The sequence below is a fragment of the Nycticebus coucang genome, chromosome 22 (assembly GCF_027406575.1).
Source record: "Nycticebus coucang isolate mNycCou1 chromosome 22, mNycCou1.pri, whole genome shotgun sequence".
In the NCBI taxonomy this organism is placed as follows: domain Eukaryota; kingdom Metazoa; phylum Chordata; class Mammalia; order Primates; family Lorisidae; genus Nycticebus; species Nycticebus coucang.
The window spans coordinates 25,272,546-25,287,046 of record NC_069801.1 but is presented as its reverse complement, the minus strand read 5'-3'; the positions used below and the strand labels follow the sequence as shown (position 1 = coordinate 25,287,046).

The 14,501-nt window shown below is 55.5% G+C and overlaps 1 protein-coding gene across 11 annotated transcripts in view; it reads left to right on the top strand.

Annotated features, from left to right (window-relative positions):
- Positions 1 to 942: 942 nt before the first annotated feature.
- COL16A1 (collagen type XVI alpha 1 chain) overlaps positions 943 to 14,501 on the top strand; it is a 51,510-nt gene continuing 37,951 nt past the window's right edge. For 2 of the 11 annotated variants that reach the window (XM_053576746.1, XM_053576736.1), the window contains exons 1-23: positions 943 to 1,267; positions 2,774 to 2,880; positions 4,805 to 4,879; positions 4,986 to 5,103; positions 5,884 to 6,007; positions 6,312 to 6,578; positions 7,168 to 7,248; positions 7,401 to 7,526; positions 8,300 to 8,353; positions 8,615 to 8,641; positions 9,119 to 9,154; positions 10,168 to 10,194; positions 11,047 to 11,109; positions 11,372 to 11,413; positions 11,511 to 11,555; positions 11,654 to 11,689; positions 12,035 to 12,097; positions 12,425 to 12,469; positions 12,552 to 12,647; positions 12,833 to 12,871; positions 13,293 to 13,337; positions 13,494 to 13,520; positions 14,024 to 14,147. In XM_053576746.1, the coding sequence (XP_053432721.1) occupies positions 2,808 to 2,880; positions 4,805 to 4,879; positions 4,986 to 5,103; positions 5,884 to 6,007; positions 6,312 to 6,578; positions 7,168 to 7,248; positions 7,401 to 7,526; positions 8,300 to 8,353; positions 8,615 to 8,641; positions 9,119 to 9,154; positions 10,168 to 10,194; positions 11,047 to 11,109; positions 11,372 to 11,413; positions 11,511 to 11,555; positions 11,654 to 11,689; positions 12,035 to 12,097; positions 12,425 to 12,469; positions 12,552 to 12,647; positions 12,833 to 12,871; positions 13,293 to 13,337; positions 13,494 to 13,520; positions 14,024 to 14,147 (1,633 nt within the window). In that variant the 5' untranslated portion in view covers positions 943 to 1,267; positions 2,774 to 2,807. Of the gene's footprint in view, positions 1,268 to 2,773; positions 2,881 to 4,804; positions 4,880 to 4,985; positions 5,104 to 5,535; positions 5,786 to 5,883; positions 6,008 to 6,311; positions 6,579 to 7,167; positions 7,249 to 7,400; positions 7,527 to 8,299; positions 8,366 to 8,614; positions 8,642 to 9,118; positions 9,155 to 10,167; positions 10,195 to 11,046; positions 11,110 to 11,371; positions 11,414 to 11,510; positions 11,556 to 11,653; positions 11,690 to 12,034; positions 12,098 to 12,424; positions 12,470 to 12,551; positions 12,648 to 12,832; positions 12,872 to 13,292; positions 13,338 to 13,493; positions 13,521 to 14,023; positions 14,148 to 14,501 lie in introns of those variants that run through there. The other 9 variants (XM_053576741.1, XM_053576735.1, XM_053576737.1 and 6 more) reach the window with 8 other exon arrangements.

Sequence of the window (14,501 nt, the reverse complement as noted above, 5' to 3'; positions counted from 1 at the left end):
TTGTTTGTGGCCTCCAGGGAGAGACCGTGGGTTGAGAGTCACCTTGATTAACCCCCCTGCTTCTGGACAGAACTGGAACCATTAAGCTGCTTTTTCTTCCTCAGAACTCCAATCTTTCATCCAGCCTCCATTCTTTTTGCTTCCTTGGACCCTGAATATAAAACATTCCCCTCTCCATCACTGGGATAATGGCTTGAAAACCAGCCCGTCACGGATCACAATCATGAGATAATAGCAGCAAATGCTTACAGAGCTCCTCCTGAGTGCCAGACCAGTGCTAAGCACTTTTACAGATTTTAACTCATTTCCTGCTCTCAACACAGGGCTCTGAGGCATGTAAATGTATGTATAGGCATGTATATCCTATCACGACCCCATCTTACAGATGAGAAAATGGAGCTATGGTTACTTAGTAAATTCAAAGCCACAAAGCTAGAGCAGGGGCCTGGGATTTGAGGCTTTCTAACCCCATGGAGTAAGGAGGAGAAACAAGAGGGCTCCCTGGGTCCTATTTATCTGGGGTTAATTTAGCAGCCCTCCACTCCCACTCACCCGTTCCCATCCCCCCCACCTCCAGTGCAGACAGACCTAGGGACAGACTGACGGGGAATGTCAGGCCTAGGAACCGGAAAACTGGAAAAAGCCGACCACTAAGGCTTGGGCATCAGCCACGTCATGGGTGCCACGGAGCTTGGGAGAAGGGTCTCTATTCCTCCTCCCCCGCAGACTTCTGGGGGCCCAGCCAGGGAAATGGGCTGGGGGGGGCACTTCAAACTCCAGGCCTGTCTCTTAAAGGGCCCGCAGAAACCCCCTTCCAGGGCAGCTCCGGGCACGCAGGGTCCCGCCCAGTCCCAGTTCGCTCACCTGGCGGGGAGGTGGGAGGGGCGGGCCTGGGAGCTGGGCCAGGGGCGGGGCGGGGCGGTACGCCCCGTAGTCGGCCGCCTCTGCGGCCAGAGCCCCCTCCCGGCCCTCCTCCTCCCCTGCCTGGCGGCTGGTCCAGCTGTGTTCCATTAGCCGCTCTGGCAGGCCCCCAGCCCCCTGGAACCGCCCCTCTTCCCCCACCCGGAGCGGCCGGCAGTCCCGGCAGGCGTGCGCGGGGCAGCGCTCAGCCGGGAGAGTTCGAGAGCCAGGAAGCAGGGGGCTAGTGGCCAGCAGGGAGAGATGGAGGACCCCCAGAGGGCCTGAGGAACCTTGGTCCTGCTTCTCCTGGATGGCTGCTGGGGGCTTTCTGGATTGCTCAGTGAGTTGAGTGGATCCCAGACTACCGGTAAGTGGAGATGCAGCGGCCGCCTCAGGGTTCTGGACTGATGGGCCCTTTCTGCCCCTTGACTTGCTGTGTGATCTGGGGCAAGTGGCATCCCCTCTCTGAGTTGCAGGCACTTTCTCTACAGCAGGATAAGCTCTAAACTCCATCCTGGTTCTGACTTTTCTTGCCCCTAAATCTATGACTCTTTGTTGGGGTGGGACATCTCCTTGGAAGCTTCTCTCTCTCTACTCTGGCTGGGGACTGGGGAGTGGAGCCAGAGATTGGGAGCTGGAAGGGGACATGAGTACATCCATGTTCACGCCTGCACATGTACCCACATGCTGCCCACAGTTGGCAGCCCTTCCACTGGCCGGCAGGAGGAAAGGCCAGGGTAGGGTGAGAGGTGGGATTTGTGCACCACTAGAATGGTGAAGAGGGTGGGGCACAGTTCTGTCCCAAGGACGAAGGAGCTAGAGTCCAATATCTCCAAATATATTGGGGTGAGGGGTCCTTTCCATTCCCATTCCCCATCTGTGACTGGGGGGGAGATAGGATTCTGTTAGAGTCGGAAGGAATGAGGTCAGACTTGCTTAAAGAACTTCCCACCAGGAAGGCCTGCTTGGAGGGGTGGTCATAGGCTGGCCGTGTACATGTGTGTCTGTGGGTAAGCTGGTGTTTCTGTGAGCATGCCTGTGTGCAGATAGGTTCGTATGCATGCTGGTACCACATATGTGTCTGTACGTATGCATATCTGTGCATCTGATTATGCTATACTGACACACATGGCTCTGTATTAGTGTGTCTGAGCTGCCTGTCCTGGGGGAGACCAGATGATATATGGCCCTGCTGGCCGCTTGCTGAGCCTGCATCGATTTATCTGAGGCCATCCATCAGGGTTTAATAAAACTTAAAGACGAGCATCCATCAGTAGGGAGCTTGACAACGAGGTCCAGAGCCCTGGTGACTTGCTCTCCTGCCCACAGTACCTGTGGGGGAAACTTCCTTGACCCATTCACAACCCTGTGATACCTGCCAGGAGACTCAGCTCAGCTGTCAGCTGGGTGCAGCTAGCTGGGTACCAGGCTTGTACTCATATATACCAGTATAATGCAAAACCCACAGAAAACACTCTGTGTCTTGATGAATAGCCTCTGCCTGAAGTCCCTTCACCATCTCAATTCCCCTGGCCTTCTAGGACCTTCTAGACCTCTTCCCTATCCAGCAACTATCCACTGGCACAGCCAGATGCTGCCTAGAACCTGCTTCAGTGCTCCCACCAGCATTCTGCTTTGCCTGGTGGTGTCCATGCCATACCAGTGGTTGAATATTTTGAATATCATCCCTGCCCAAATCCTAGCCCAAAGCCTGTGGTTGGGCCCCTGAGAGGGACTGATGCCTGACCAGGCTTCTTGCCACCCCAATACCAATGCCTGGGCCCCAAGGGCTGGCTACTACTGGCTCATGTGTGGGGGTGGGGGTGTGCTATTGAATTCAGGAATCCACCTTCCTGGTCTCTGTGGTTTTCAGGTGCTGTGGCTGTAGCTGACCTCTTTGGATCAGGATGTGGGTATCTTGGGCTCCTGGCCTGTGGCTGCTTGGTCTCTGGGCTACCTTCAGCCATGGGGCAAATACAGGTGAGATGACACAGGAGGGTCAGATTGCCACAGGCCTGCAGCCGGCTCCCTGGTGTGCTGGGGTCCTTGCACACATGGGCATGTATGTACAGTCGTATTGGGCATTTAGAGGAGAGTCTAGGGCCTGGGCTCAGGGTGCCCTGAGATGTCTGCACACTCATGCCTGTGCGAGGTGAGCTAGAGGGGGTGTGTGGGCTTCTGCATGTGTTTACGTTTCTGAGTATTTCTATGGTTGCATTTCAGAGTTGCACTGTACCTTTGCACGAATTCCTATGTCTCTGTGTTACCCCTTCCCCAACACACAAACCTATTTTATGCTCACATTGCTGGTACGGCCATTGGGGTGAGGGGAGCAAGCAGTGATCTCTCCTTGCAGAACTATGCTGGATCCCCAGAGCAGCCCGAGCCCCTCTGATCCTTTGCACAGTGGAGAGTCCATCCTCTAGCTCACGTGCTCTTCCTTCTCCAGGGCTGGCCCTGGAGATCTCCAATAAAGGGCCCGCCCTGAGGCCCAGACTCTGGATGAGACAGAGGGTGCAGCTTTCCAGGGCCCAAAGCCAGGGGAAGCTAACCGGGCAACTTGCCCAGTCCTTCTGGGTGCCCTCTGGGCTCGGTAGCCCGGCAGCCTAGCCAAGCAGGAACAGAGCTCCCAGACCCCAAATCCAGCTAAAGGAGGCAGGAAAACCAAGGTGCTGAAGCAAGTGAGGTTGTGCACTGGGGTGAGTGTGACCACCTGCCGGTTGTATGTGCTGCATGTACGTGTGTTCATACGTGTTTCTTCATGAGTGTGCGTGAGCTTCTCCTCTCCCTCACTAGGTCCCCTAGGGGGATGGGGCAGAGAATTTCAACATCTGTAAGGAATCTGGGCTCATTGCCAAGGGGTGAGTCACCCATTGCTGCTGTGATGCTCAAGACAGTGATGGTCTTTTTAGCCAGACCTGGGGGAGGGAGACTCCAAGAGGGTCACTGCACCCAAGGATGAGGATTCCTTCTTCCGGCAAGACTAGCCAGGGAGTCCAGTGCCAGCTTCTAGGAGCTGTCTTCACTGTCTTGTCCTCCCTCTGCATTGATGGGAAGGTCTTTTTGATCTTGGCCTCTGTCTTTCCTATTGTGGTACCTCCCCTAACACTTTTGCTCAGTCAGCCCCAGGGAGAGTGAGGCCCATGACTGCCCACCTATCCCTTCAGGACTTCAGAGGCCTGAATTAAGTTATCCCCTTCTCTAAGAGCCCTGACCCCCTTAACATACCCTGCCTGGTGCTGAGGTCCCCTCAGTCTCTTCTCAACATTTCAGTTATTCAGGTAAAAAGTCATTCTGTAGGCTCAAACTTGTGTCTAGCCTGCTTGTCTGCTTTGGATGCTGGAAGTGGAACTCCACCCATTGCTGAGAGCACATGTACCAGCTTTACCTACCATCCCCGGTAGCACAGGCATCCATAGCTCCCACAGATGTGCATATATATCGTACATAACACAGTGTGCATGAACCTGCCATTTCCTTACCCATGAAGTGCTACTCTGCCCCCTGCCTGGGTATATATTTTGTGGGGTAGGGGCACATGCATATTCACAGTTCCTCACTCCATCTGTGTTCTAGGGGTGCACAAGAGTTTCTTTTATTCTGTCCCTTGCTGGCCTGGCCCCTGACTTGGAGTGTTGGGAGATTTGGATTCCTGGAGTTCTGGTCCTATCTGCTATTGACTTACTTAGTGGCTTTGAGCCAGGTTTTAGTCTCTGGGCCTCAGTCTTCCCAACTCTATGTTAGGTGTCTTCTTGGCTCCCTGGGTAGCCAGGAGCAGAAGGCAAGTGGTGAAAGCAGACTCAAGGCAGACTAAGGATGATAAACTTGCTCCTTCCCAGGAACCCTGCTGTGCAGCTGCCTCAGCTTGAGTCCATCTAATGCCCCACTGCTAATTCTTTTCTAGGTGAGCAGTGCCCACCTTCTCACCAGGAGGGTCTCAAGTTGGAACACAGCAGCAGCTTATCAGCCAACGTGACTGGTGAGTACCCATCTCATCTCACTGTCTCCCTCTACCCTTTTCTGAGGAGTGGTCTATCCCTCCTCATCTGCCCAGCTGAGCTCTTCACCTGGTATCTCCCCCAAAGGCTTCAATCTCATCCGCCGACTCAGCCTCATGAAGATATCTGCCATCAAGAAGATCCGCAACCCTAAAGGGCCGCTCATCCTGCGGCTGGGGGCGGCCCCATTGACCCAGCCCACAAGGTAAAGGCATTAGCATGACCACCAGGAATCAATACTGACCTCAGCCACACCCACTGGGAGCTATGGGTGTGGGGCCTCAGGCCAGGGGCCCCTCATCCCACCAGGGCTTGCAGGGTGGGCTGAAAGGGGCTGCCTGCAAGGCCCTTCTGACCCTCCTCTGTCTCCAGCTAGCAGAGGGTGGGAACAGGTCTGCACCCTGTGGGCACTGTGAGGACATAGGATATGGGCAGGAAACCAGCAGGAGTGGTGTATGTGTGTGTGTGCACGTGTGAGCACATGTGTGTATGCACCCATATGCGTAAAGTCCAAACAAGTCCCTGGGTGGTCTGGCCCCTGCTTACCTCTCTGACCTCAACTCCACAAATATTCCTTTCTGCCTTATCATTCTGAACCTTTTCAATCTTTCTCATTGTATCTCTCCTTTCACCCCAGGCCCAGGTATTCACCCCAGGGCATCCTGGATTCCTTGGAAGCACTTACCAGAATTGCAATGTAACAGTGAAATAGTCGTTCTTGGTCTCTGTCCTCCCACCCCCATCAGTCTTGGAGGCTGCATGAGGGCAGCTTCCTTTTCTTCACTTTCTTCACTTACACCCCTGTTACTTGCTGCAACCAGACCCACAGCAGGCACCTTGAAGGCACTCAGTAAAGTGCGGAGGAGGAGTGAGGGTGTATACACTTGGTATGTGTGCCTCTGTGTGTCTCCACCTGTGAGCCCAGGGTGGACAGCAGTTGGATCCTCCCCTGAACCTCAGGGCATCCTCCCTGTTCTATTTCCAGACGAGTGTTCCCCCGGGGCCTCCCAGAGGAGTTTGCCCTGGTGCTGACACTGCTGCTGAAGAAACACACCTACCAAAATACGTGGTATCTGTTTCAAGTGACTGATGGCAGTGGGTATCCACAGGTGACCCCCTGACACTTATTCTTGGGGCATCGGGTAGTACCAATCCCGCCTGCCTTCTGTCCCAGCTTGTGGTTTCTAGGGTCATCTTGCTCCATCCAGCGCCTATTTTCAAGGCGACCCCAGCCCACCAGCACCTGTGTCATTCTGTTGGGATGTACTTACTGCTCCTTGACTCTAGCCAGCTTTCTTCCCTTTCTGGGCCTCAGTTTCCCCTCTTGCAAAATGAGCTTGAGGGCCCTTGGCTTTGTCATGCTGCAGCTCTGGATCTCTGAATCTGTCCTGTCCCTTTCCCAATTCCACACAGATTTCCCTGGAAGTCAACAGCCAAGAGCAGAGCCTGGAGCTCCGAGCCCAGGGCCAGGATGGCGACTTCGTGTCCTGCATCTTCCCAGTGCCCCAGCTCTTTGACCTGCGTTGGCACAAACTCATGCTGAGTGTGGCTGGACGCGTGGCCTCTGTGCACGTGGACTGCATCTCAGCCTCCTCCCAGCCTCTGGGGCCCCGGCAACCCACCAAGCCTGTGGGCCACGTATTTCTGGGTTTAGATGCTGAGCAGGGCAAGCCCGTCTCGGTGAGTGCTAGGTCAGGCCCTGATCTCTGCTTCTACCTTCTAGGAGGCTGAGTGAGTTCCCAGAGTCTGTAACTGACTAGATCCTTCCCTTGCTCAGAATCCTCCCCATGGTTCCCCACTGCTCTCCAGATGTAGCCTAAAAAGACTTGGCTTTCGAGGCCCCTCACAATCTGGGCCTTCTAAGTGGGGGGCAGCATTGTCTTCCTTTACATCTGTCTGTGCAGCTTGACTCTGGTCATTCCCTAGCCATCCAGCTCACCTAGCTCTTTCAGGCCTCCATGCCTTTGCCTATGTGGTTACCTCCTCCTGCAATGCCTTCCCTGCAAACACATCTGTTGATATCTACTGGCACTTCAAAGCCCAGTGTGAACAGAACCTCCTCCTCCCTTGTTCCTCTGGGCTGCCTCTCCCACTCTCCTTCACGTGAAGTTTTGTTCTGTTTTTGGTGACAGCAGTATTTTTGATGTCTCTCAGGGCAGACTGGAAACACCCTGAGGTCAAAGCCTGGGGCATGTCTGTGCCTCACTGGGGGCCGGGACACAGAATTGTTTGATAAAATGAAGTGAAACTAACTATATGTCCCCTGCAGTTTGACCTCCAGCAGGCACATATCTATTGTGACCCGGAGCTCGTGCTGGAAGAGGGCTGTTGTGAGATTTTACCAGGAGGGGTGAGTGGCCCGCGCCTGGCACAGCCCGTGAAGGTTGGGGCACTGCCTCAGGACACAGTGTGCTGGAGATGGGAACCCAGAAGGGGATGGCTGGAGGTCTCAGCATGAATCTGCCTCTGTACTGATCCCAGCCCTTCCCCCACTTCGAGCAGTGTCCCCCAGAGACCTCCAAGGCCCGCCGAGACACCCAGAACAATGAGCTTATCGAGATTAATCCACAAACTGAGGGCAAGGTCTACACTCGCTGCTTCTGCCTGGAGGAGCCTCAAAACAGCAAGGTGGGTGAGCAGGACAGGCAGACATGGGCACAGACGGGAACAAGTGAGCTACCCCTCCCCTAAACTGACCTAGATCTGCCACCAAGGTCAGCTGGCCATGTGCCCAGAGTAGGAAGTCCACTGGAAGCCCCTATGGGATTCAGGGAGGCAGAGAGACAGCCCACTGGGTGACCTGTGCTTGTACCTATTGGCATTGAGAACTGTGCACTTCCTGTTCTGGCACTGCCCAGACCCTCACTGATGCCACCCAAGCCCTTCTGATGAAGGCAAGATGGAATTGACCCCCACAGGCACTTTCTCTAGGACAGAGATACCTGGGGTTGAAGGCCAGGTTGCACCCCTTCCCCCAGGGCTGGCTCACTTTCTTGGGCCCAGCACCAGCCTGGATTGGTTCTTTGCCCAGCACCATGGCCAGCTGCCCTGCCCACTCCTAGGCTCTTTGGAGGTGGCAAGGAAGCCGAGTTCCTCCCTCAGCCCCACCCCCTGGCTAGGCAGCCTCCCTGCCCACGGGCATTGTGCCCAGCCTTCGGCTGCAGGAACACAGGACACCATTCATTCACTGCTCTGTTTTCTCCGACATCACATGGGTGGGGGAAGAAAGGGGGGCTGTGGTTATGGCCTCAGGGGCTGAGTAGTCCCTTGATAGTCTGAGAGATGCGAGATGCCAGGCAAAAAGGTACTGGGGTCCATCCTCCCAGCCTGAGTTTCTTTTTCCAGCATGGGTCCCAGAATTTCCCCCTCCTCAATGGTTCTCCTATGTTATATTTCCTCAGGTGGATACCCAACTGACAGGAAGAATCAGCCAGAAGACAGAGAGAGGAGCAAAGGTAGATGTGGAGGTAGGGGAGGGCCCATCTATGCCCTCGGCAACCCTCTTGGATAAGGCACTCTACTCCCACCCCCTTCCTGCCTGCCCCTACTCCTGGAGAGAGTTTAGGATGTGTAGGGGCCAGCTCTGAGAAGGACAGACAGAAGGAGTGAGACAGGCACAGGGCCTGGCACTCTGTACAGTGCCCACTCTTGCTGGTTGGAAGTAGTGCCCAATCCCTCAAGCTCCCTGCCTATTCCCATGCCCCCTCTCTTCCTAGGCCCATCGGGAGTCAGCAGCCAATGAGGTGAGCCTCCCCTCTGCACTGGCACAAGGGGCTCAGTTGAGGAGGTGTCAGCATAAATACTTTGGACTAGTTAGTCTTTGGGCACCAGGCCTGGGCATGGTGCGCAGGATAGTGACACAGCTCACAGTACTGCGTAGGGGGCCAAATAGCCACAGCCATCATGCAGAGAGCCTAGCTCCCAGCCACGGTCCCTTGGATCTGAGCTTCACTCTGTCCTTCTAAGCTGTGTGACCCAGGGCCCACTGCTGTCCCTCTCTGGGCTTCAGTTTCCTCATCTGAAAAATGGCTGTGGGTCTGGATTGGTGGAAAATGAGGGGCAAGGCTTGTTTTATAGGATTGGTATCTTCGTGTTCCCGTTGAAGTCCACCTAAAGCCCCTCTGATATTCTGTGGGCTTGGTGGTGGTAGGGAGTGAGGGCATGAGGAGGGATCATCCTGGGGGCTCAGAATTGACCTCCTGGCTGGTCTTCCCTTTCAGTGCCCACCCTGTGTCCATGAAGTCCGGGAAAGCAATGTGAGTGAATGGTGGGTGTGTGGGTGTGGTGGGCGAGGGCTGGGTGTGGGCGTGCCCAGAGCTGGTTCTGGGATGCTTGAGGACAAGGGGGTCTTTGTGCACTTTTGCACTCCCTCCCTGCCTATCTCCCAGAGCTGGGCTTGAGCCCCAGTCTCGCCCCTCCAAGCCAGAGCTGTGTGGGAGGGTGCCTCCTGCTCTGTGATCTGGCCATGTGTGGGTTCAGGGTGGAGTGGGCCTGGGCTGGAGGTGGTGGCATTAGGACCATGGTTGCTGATCACAGCTTTGTAGTCCCTGCAGGGTCTCAGGCCTGCTCTGGTTGGAGGTTTCACACATCTTCTCAGAGGCCTAGAGAAGGGGAAGGGCTGTCTTAGGGTTGCACAGCTTGGTACTGGCCCCCAAACCCACATGTTGGCTCAGGGCCCTCTACCCCTTTCTAGCTGGCCCTGGCCCAGCCTCCCTCTGGAGGTTTAGGAGTGTAAGAGAGAGGGGCTCAGTGTGAGCCCAGCTGGCACCCACCTGTCTTTCTTCTGTGGGCAGCATGAGTCCCCAACTTCCCATGACCTGACATCTTCAGTCATCATGCCATGTTAGCCCCTCCAGAGCACAACCCCAGCTCCTTTTAGATCCAAACTCCTCAACTTTGAGGGATACCAGGAAGTACCCCCTCTGCTTCTTGCCCCTCTTTTGATCCAGTCCCCCCATGAAATCTATTACAGCTGATGGTCCACAGATGTGCAGAGGTTACCATAGCAACTGAACAGACACGTTTTTCTAGCAACTGAAGGGTGGGGCTAGCCAAAGCCAAGCAAGTTAGAGAAGGTACAGACCCTCTGCAAGTTTTACCGCCTTAGAGTCAGCATGGTGGCTGGCCTGGGAGGCAGCGCAGGAGCTGGGATTCAGGCTGTTGGTCCTACCACAATGCTGTGTGACCCTGGCTAAATTGCTTGCCCTCTTTGGGCTCCTGGTTTTCTCTCCCTCTCTGAGATGTAATGCTCTCTCCTCTGTCCCCTTAGGTCACACATGGTCCCTCTGGCCCCAAGGTGAGTTTCTAATAGAGAACAGGATGGTCCTCTTTGGTCGTCCTAGCCCATTCCATAGCGTGTGACCTTGTGCTCCAGGACTACTGGAGCCTTTATGTGTGAGGGGTGATTAGGTGCATGTGCGTTAGAGAAAGCAGGTGTTGTGTGTGTACCATGTTAAGAGCTACCTTTTCCTGAGGCCCCCAATACACATCCTGTGGGGTGAGTGCTATCATTTTACTTCAGGGGAAACTGAGGCCAAGTTGTGCTACATGTGTGTGATTGGGTGTATCAGAATGATTGTGTGTAGGTGTGGCTACATGCATCCCTGGGGCACATATTTGCATGTGTGTGGCCCACTGGAGCTACCCACCAGCCTAAACAGGGCCACAGAGCTTGTGTGTGATGGGAAGGGAGTGTATACTCACAAACCCCATCTTTATGATGAGGAAGTGGAGGCTCACAGAGGTGACATGACTTGCCCTGAGTCACATACTAGTGATCATGAAATTTGACCTGAGGCAGCCTGACACTCAGCCCTGGTGGGTCTCTGCCACCGGCGTGTGTGTTTACGCACATGTGTCCATGTGCCCCTAGATGTGCAGTGTGTGGGCTGGTGTGCCTGGGTATGGGTGTAGGGGAAGACCCATCCTCTGCCCATGGTGATAGATATGCCAAACACAGCATCTTAGGATGGGGGCATGTGGATGAATGCATGTGGATTCCCTGTGCTGTGTTCATGGTAGGGGTTTGGGCGGGGCTGGACACTGCCCATGCGTGTATATGTTTAGACAAGACCAGGGTAGGCAGCACTTTCTTGAGGCTCCTGTGTGTCCCTTCTGGTCCTAGCTTCCATTCTGGTTTCACCCACAGGGAGGGAAAGGTGAGCAGGGTCTGCCTGGTCCGTCAGGCCCCAAGGGCGAGAAGGGAGCACGGGTAAGTGCCCTGGCTGTACCCACTGCAGGATACTTCCCATCTGTGCCTGGGGTGGGGTGGACTGTGAGCCATCATCTCCACCCAAGGCCCTCAGCCTGGGGACTAAGGGGCCAAAGGCTTTCTAGGGGTTAGTGTATGGAAGCTTCTGTTTTCTAGGGACACTTGGGACTGTGGGATGTGGAATTCCTGGGCCTGTCTTCCTTACAGTAGGTCTAGGGTGCCCCCTAAGGAGGCCCCCTGATCCTTTGTTCCCTACCCCCAGGGCAATGACTGTGTTCGAGTCTCCCCGGATGCCCCACTTCAGGTAAGACCTGGAGGCGAGGCCTGCTCCAGGGCCAATATGGGACTAGCCCCAGGGAGGTGACCCTGGGCCTCTCTCAACACTTTGTCTCTCTGTTCAGTGTGCAGAAGGCCCAAAGGGAGAAAAGGGGGAGTCAGGAGGCTTGGTGAGTGTGGGGCCAAGGGTAGGGCAGGAGTGAGGCATCCTGGCCCAGCCCCACCCTCCCTTCCTTACCCCTTCTTTTGTGTCCCCTCCTCATCTCAGGGGCCCTCAGGACTCCCGGGCTCCACAGGCCAGAAGGTAACAGGTCTGGATTTGGAGGGGTGGGTGCCAGGGAGGTCTGCGGCCCTATAGGCTTGAGGAGGGAGGTATCCAGAGTCTTCCAAGAGGATTCTGTCAGTGGGCACAGGTGGCAGGACCCTCTGCCCTCCTGTCCTGTGCAACTACCCGCCATCCCAGGGAGCATCCTGGTTGGTTTGGAAGTTCTTCCTGTTGTCTACACTCTTGTGGTGACTGAAGCCATTATCTCAGGGGAGGCAGAGAACAGGAGTCTAGAAGGCAGTTGTCCCTCCCCCAGATGGAGCTGTCCTGGTTGTTCCAGTCCCTTCTCTCAACCCTGGTCACTTTGCCTCTTCCTTCCACCAGGGTCAGAAAGGCGAGAAGGGTGATGGAGGCACCAAGGGCTTGCCAGGAAAGCCAGGCCGAGATGTACGGTGCTTGGGACCCTTCCCTGCCACAACCTCCAACCCAGGATCTGGGAGTGCTGGGATTTAATCATGGGGATCCGACCCCCCCCCCCGCTCAGAGATAATAGGGTGGGGTGTAAGGGGGGCTGCACCCCAAGAGGCAGAGCAGGGAGGGGCACAGCTGGCCCCAGCCTCTGAGCCTTGACCTGTGAGTCCCTGAGGTTAACATCTTAGGGCACTGGGGTGGGCTCTGGGTTTGGGGAGAGGCATGGATGGTGGGTATTTACCTGTCCCAGAGTGGGAAGTGCTAGGCCTCAGAGGTTCTCACATCCTTCCCATTTCCCTACAGGGCCGGCCAGGAGAGATCTGTGTTATTGGGCCCAAAGGGCAGAAGGTAAGTGTGCATATTTGTGGGGTAGACAGGGGGTGGCAGGGTTGAGGTGGCTGTTCTCTCATACCCACCTTGTCTGTGCCAGGGAGACCCTGGCTTTGTTGGGCCTGAGGGGCTGGCAGGAGAGCCTGGACCCCCTGGCCTCCCTGGGCCACCTGGGACAGGACTGCCTGGGACCCCGGTGAGTGTCCCTTTCCTTCTCCTGCTGTCATTTTCTCAGGGACCCCTCTCTTGCCAGGGCCAGGGATGTGGGGGATCAGATCTTTCTCAGGGGTCCTCCTTGGAGGAAGGGGTGAAGGTGAAAGATCTTACTATCTAACATGAAGCCCCTGGAAAACTTCCACCTGACCCTTTTTCTGCCCTCAGGGGGATCCAGGTGGCCCTCCAGGCCCTAAGGGAGACAAGGTAAGGACTGGCTGGAGTACGGGCTGTGGGGGAGCATGATACAAGGCAGGAGGAGAGAGGAGAGTGGGTCAGGGCAGCAAGCCCAGCCTAGAGTCCTCAGCCCAACCTTATTTTAGGGTCTTGTGCTTTGATGAGCAGAAAGCCCTGGAAATGTCTGTCTGTCTGACTGCTGTGGTTCCTCTGGGGTCACACAGATCACCTCCCAACCTGCTGCACAGAGGGCCACAGCCCAGAAGGGCTTGGGTTAGACGTGAAGTACAGGCATCAGAAAGGCGGGCTTACTGACAAAATGGACCACATGGAGCTGGAAGAGTTGGGAGAGATTGTCCTGTCATCCAGAGAGTGAACCAGATGGGGAAGGAGAGTGGGCTGAGGTCACGTTGGCCAAGAGTGTCTCCCTTAACCTTTCTTCTGACCACAGGGCAACTCTGGGATGCCGGGAAAGGAAGGCCCTGGTGGGAAACCTGTAAGTGACCCCGATCGGAAGGGAAGGAGGTGGTGGCCCACATGCTTAAGTCTGCTCTTTCAAAGCCTCCAGAGGGAGGGGCTGGGTCCTTGGGCCTTCTGTGAGCACACCAGTCCCCTGCCCTGGCACTGATGCCCACTGTATCTTCTCCAACAGGGGAAACCAGGGGTGAAGGGAGAGAAGGTGAGTCCCAGATCAGGTTGCCCCAGGTCGGGGTGGAAATGGGAGGCCCCTTTGCAGATGACCTTGAGCATCATGGGCCCAGGGTTGCTTGGCCTTCCTCAGGGACACCCACCCCTTTTTTATTCCTGTGCGTGTGTGATTAGTACGTAGAGAGCATGACTTGGGTGTTAGCAGGGTTCAAATCCTGCCTCTAACACACACATGGTTTATGAGTGCTGTAAGTCAATTAGCTTCTCTCTTAGCTTAGTTTCGCCTGTCCATGGGACATAGTTATTTCTTATGGTTTGCTGCCAGGATATAGCTCTGTGATGTCTGGGAATCATAGGTTTGAATGAATGAGTCAGTTGAACAGGAAGTCTCTGCAGGGTTTCTGCTGTACACTTTGAAGTTGGTGGTGGGGTGCTGGCCTCCCAGATCTCTAGAGTTGGTGTGGACTGCAGACTCCTTGCCTTCCCTGCATCTCAACCCCACCCTCTCCCCTCATGGTCTTTCCCCACTACTAGGGGGACCCCTGTGAAGTGTGCCCAACGCTGCCTGAAGGGTTCCAGAACTTCATGGGTCTCCCTGGAAAGCCAGGGCCCAAGGGGGAACCGGGTGATCCTGCACCAGCCAGAGTGAGTGCCCAGGGTAGCCACTGAGGGCCCCATCACATACACAAAGACACCTGGGGGCATGATCATAGAGAGGAAGTGGGTAGAGGGGCTGGGAACTTTCCCTGGCCACAGAGAGATTGTGGGCAGAGAGTCCAGCTGTTACCATGGTGGTAGGGGGTCTGAACCATAGAGCTTACAGCTGAGCTAGCATGCCTCCCCAGGTTTCCATAGCAACCTCTCAGGGCTCTCCAGGAGGCTCCAGGATGCCTTTTGGGCAGGCTGGGGTGGAGCCCACCCTTCTTGTGAGCAAGGCTATGCCCCAGGATTGGGTATTGGCTGGGGATGGAGGAAAGGAGTGGGCGGTTAGGTTCCTGGCCTGGACTGTCCA